Source organism: Carettochelys insculpta, chromosome 1 (genome assembly GCF_033958435.1).
Source record: "Carettochelys insculpta isolate YL-2023 chromosome 1, ASM3395843v1, whole genome shotgun sequence".
In the NCBI taxonomy this organism is placed as follows: Eukaryota; Metazoa; Chordata; order Testudines; family Carettochelyidae; genus Carettochelys; species Carettochelys insculpta.
The window spans coordinates 370,159,535-370,162,280 of NC_134137.1; the positions used below are offsets into that span (position 1 = coordinate 370,159,535).

The 2,746-nt window shown below is 48.3% G+C and overlaps 1 protein-coding gene across 1 annotated transcript; it reads right to left on the minus strand.

The window, feature by feature from the left end:
• Positions 1-2,206: 2,206 nt before the first annotated feature.
• On the minus strand, positions 2,207-2,416 carry LOC142007515 (small ribosomal subunit protein eS28-like). The gene has a single exon (XM_074984182.1). The coding sequence runs from the start codon at positions 2,414-2,416 to the stop codon at positions 2,207-2,209; it is 210 nt and encodes a 69-aa protein (XP_074840283.1).
• Positions 2,417-2,746: the final 330 nt, after the last annotated feature.

Here is a 2,746-nt window from a genome sequence, read left to right on the forward strand (position 1 = left end):
TAATTGCTCATTTAATTGAATTGAAATGGCGTGGAGATTAAATGTGCGCATTGTGGGGTGTAATTAACACGGTGGCGTTGGTGCAATCCGGCTGGAGAGGAGCAAAGGCTTTCACGCCCTCTCAGTGACTCAACCTTTTCTTTTTCACCTGTGCTCAGAGGCACAAGTCTGCAAGAGATGTGCACCAGGGGTTGGTTTTGTAAGATGTACTGTGCGCTGGCAGGTGGAGCGGACCTTCCAGATGGCAATGGTGAATCTTGCCTTGCCTTGCAATGTTTAATTGTGCCACCTTGTTGAAGGAGTGGGGGGGAGGGAGTGAGCTAATTAATTTTACCAGTGAGGAAAACAGCCTTTGAATCAAAACAGGTCAAATGCATTCATTGACGAAAAGTTCCCTTTTGCAAGTGCCCTTTAAGATGGCTGATATGTTCTGTCCAGCAATCATATTAGAAGAGGGGCAGATTCAATTTGTCCATTGTTCCGGCAGTGACAGATGGCACAACAAGGAACAATGGTCTCAAGTTGCTATGGATGAAGTCTAAGTTGGATAACAGGGAAAACTATGGCGCCAGGAGGCTGGTGAAGCACTGGAATGTGTTACTGAGAGAGGTGATGGAATCTCCATCCCTAGAGGTTTTTAAGTCCCGACTAGACAAAGTCCTGGCTGGGATAATTTAGATGGGGTTGTTCCTGCTTTGGGCAGGGGGCTGAACTGGATGACCTCCTGAGGTCCCTTCTGGCCCTAGGATTCTATGATTCTGTGATTCTAAAACAGACAGTGTTTTCACAGCACCATTTTAAAAGGGATTAAAATCTGTTCGTTTTGTTAACCCCAGGCCTTCTGATTGGCAAGAGGGTGCCTGGACCTCTTCAAGTTCACACTCACCTCTTCCCGCCAAGAAGTATGTCTAATCATGGTCTGTGTGAAAGGTGAGGGCGTATTAGTTGAGACAATGAAATGTTCTGCATATTCAGGTACTCTGGAAAAAGCTTAGGGCTTTCCTTGTCCCTCCTTTCTCCACCCTGACGCTCCCTAGGAACAGCACAACATGATCTGTGAGATAATCTCTCTTAGGCAGAAATCCTAATAATAATGCCAACACTTTTTTTTAAAAATAATCAACCACACACAGGGCAATTTATCATCTCCGTATACGGAAAGCTGCTGAATTTGTGCAACTATGAATCGGCGCACGGGTGCCACGCTGGCAGATCTGGCTCCGATAGGATCCGTCAGATTTCAGCTGTTAAGAGCAGGGAAACTCCCTTTTATAGATATTATAGAAGAGATTCAAATCAGTAGCTTAAACTGGGCAAGTGTCTTATCTCGTTTATAGCTATCCCAGAGCAACTCTTGGATATGGATGGAGTTAACTGGATTTACTCTGGGTGGAATGGGCTAGCCAGAGTAGTTGTATTTTACACTCACTTTGCATCGGTATCGGACCAGGGACAGGTGGGTGCAGAGGCAGGCCAAGTGAGTGTGATTTTTAAAGGCCCAGTCCTGCAGGGTGAAACATGGTAATGTGCAGCCTCACTCCCTGGTCAGCTATATGGGACTTGAGTACTCAGCGTGCAGCTAGTTTGTGTGAGGTGGACAGAAGGAGGCAGAAACTCCTGAACAGACTGATTCAAGTGTAAACCCAGAGGCACTGACATGACTGACAAGGGAGAGTGAAGTCTCTGCCTTACAGCCTTAACTGAGAGCCTGCTGGCTTTTAGCTCATGCAGTAAAGCTTAACCCTTAAGGTCACAAGTGCATTCCCACCTGCCGATAAACAGGATCCGTCAGCCTTACATAAAGCCAGTAGAAGTCTCTGGGGGGGACTTCAGCAGGTCTTGCCTCCAGCCCTCTTGTGGGACCCAGTTTGCTATACTTTGCTCTCCAACCATATGCCACTGTAACAGGGGGAAAAGCAGTGAGGAGCGTCCATCACCAGTTGGAATCAGGCTGCTGTTCTCAGTCAGTTGGGAGTGATTGCAACAAGTTGCCCTCTTACTGTTCACTAGTGAAATCATACGACCTGCAGAGGATGCAGACAAAGTTTTTTGTTTGTTTGTTTGTTTGTTTTTTACTGGAAAAATCCCTTTCTTTTAATCTCCGAACCACAAAGTTCCTCTTCATTTTGTTAAGCGGAGCCTCTTCATTACAAGAAATCAGAAATGGCAGTCACATCAGGTGTGCCACCAAGCTGCCTCGGGCACATCAGCGTAGTCGCCGTGCTTCACGCTCAGATGCCAGCAGCGTCAGGACATCACCCTCCTGCACGAGCCCCTTGACATTCCAGATGATGGACCGACTGGTGTCATCCGTGAATTCAACGCGAACCTGGGTGCACTGGCCTTGCGAGCCTGTCCGGCCCAGCAGCTTGGTGACCCGGGCCAATTTGATGGGCTGCACGCAGCTTGTATCCATGGCAGCAGCTGCAGTTGCTAGGCTGGCAGAAACGCCCTCTCCGTCCTCCAGATAACTCCCCTGCATCGCAAAGAACCCACCCGTGTTCCCTCCAAGCTGAGCACTTGGGCAGCCACCCAAGAGAGATTCAGGTGCTGCCCATCTGATTAGCAGAGCCCCTACAGTCACCTTACCCACAATGGGCAGCATGCTTCTGTGGGTGGTGCACATCATCACATGTCTTGGTGCCCAGAACAAAATTTATTCTGCCCTGGGTGGAAAAAAATTAGAAGGAACACTGATCCCAACCAGGATGTTGCAGGCACTTAAAAGTATGGTGCTGCCCCACAA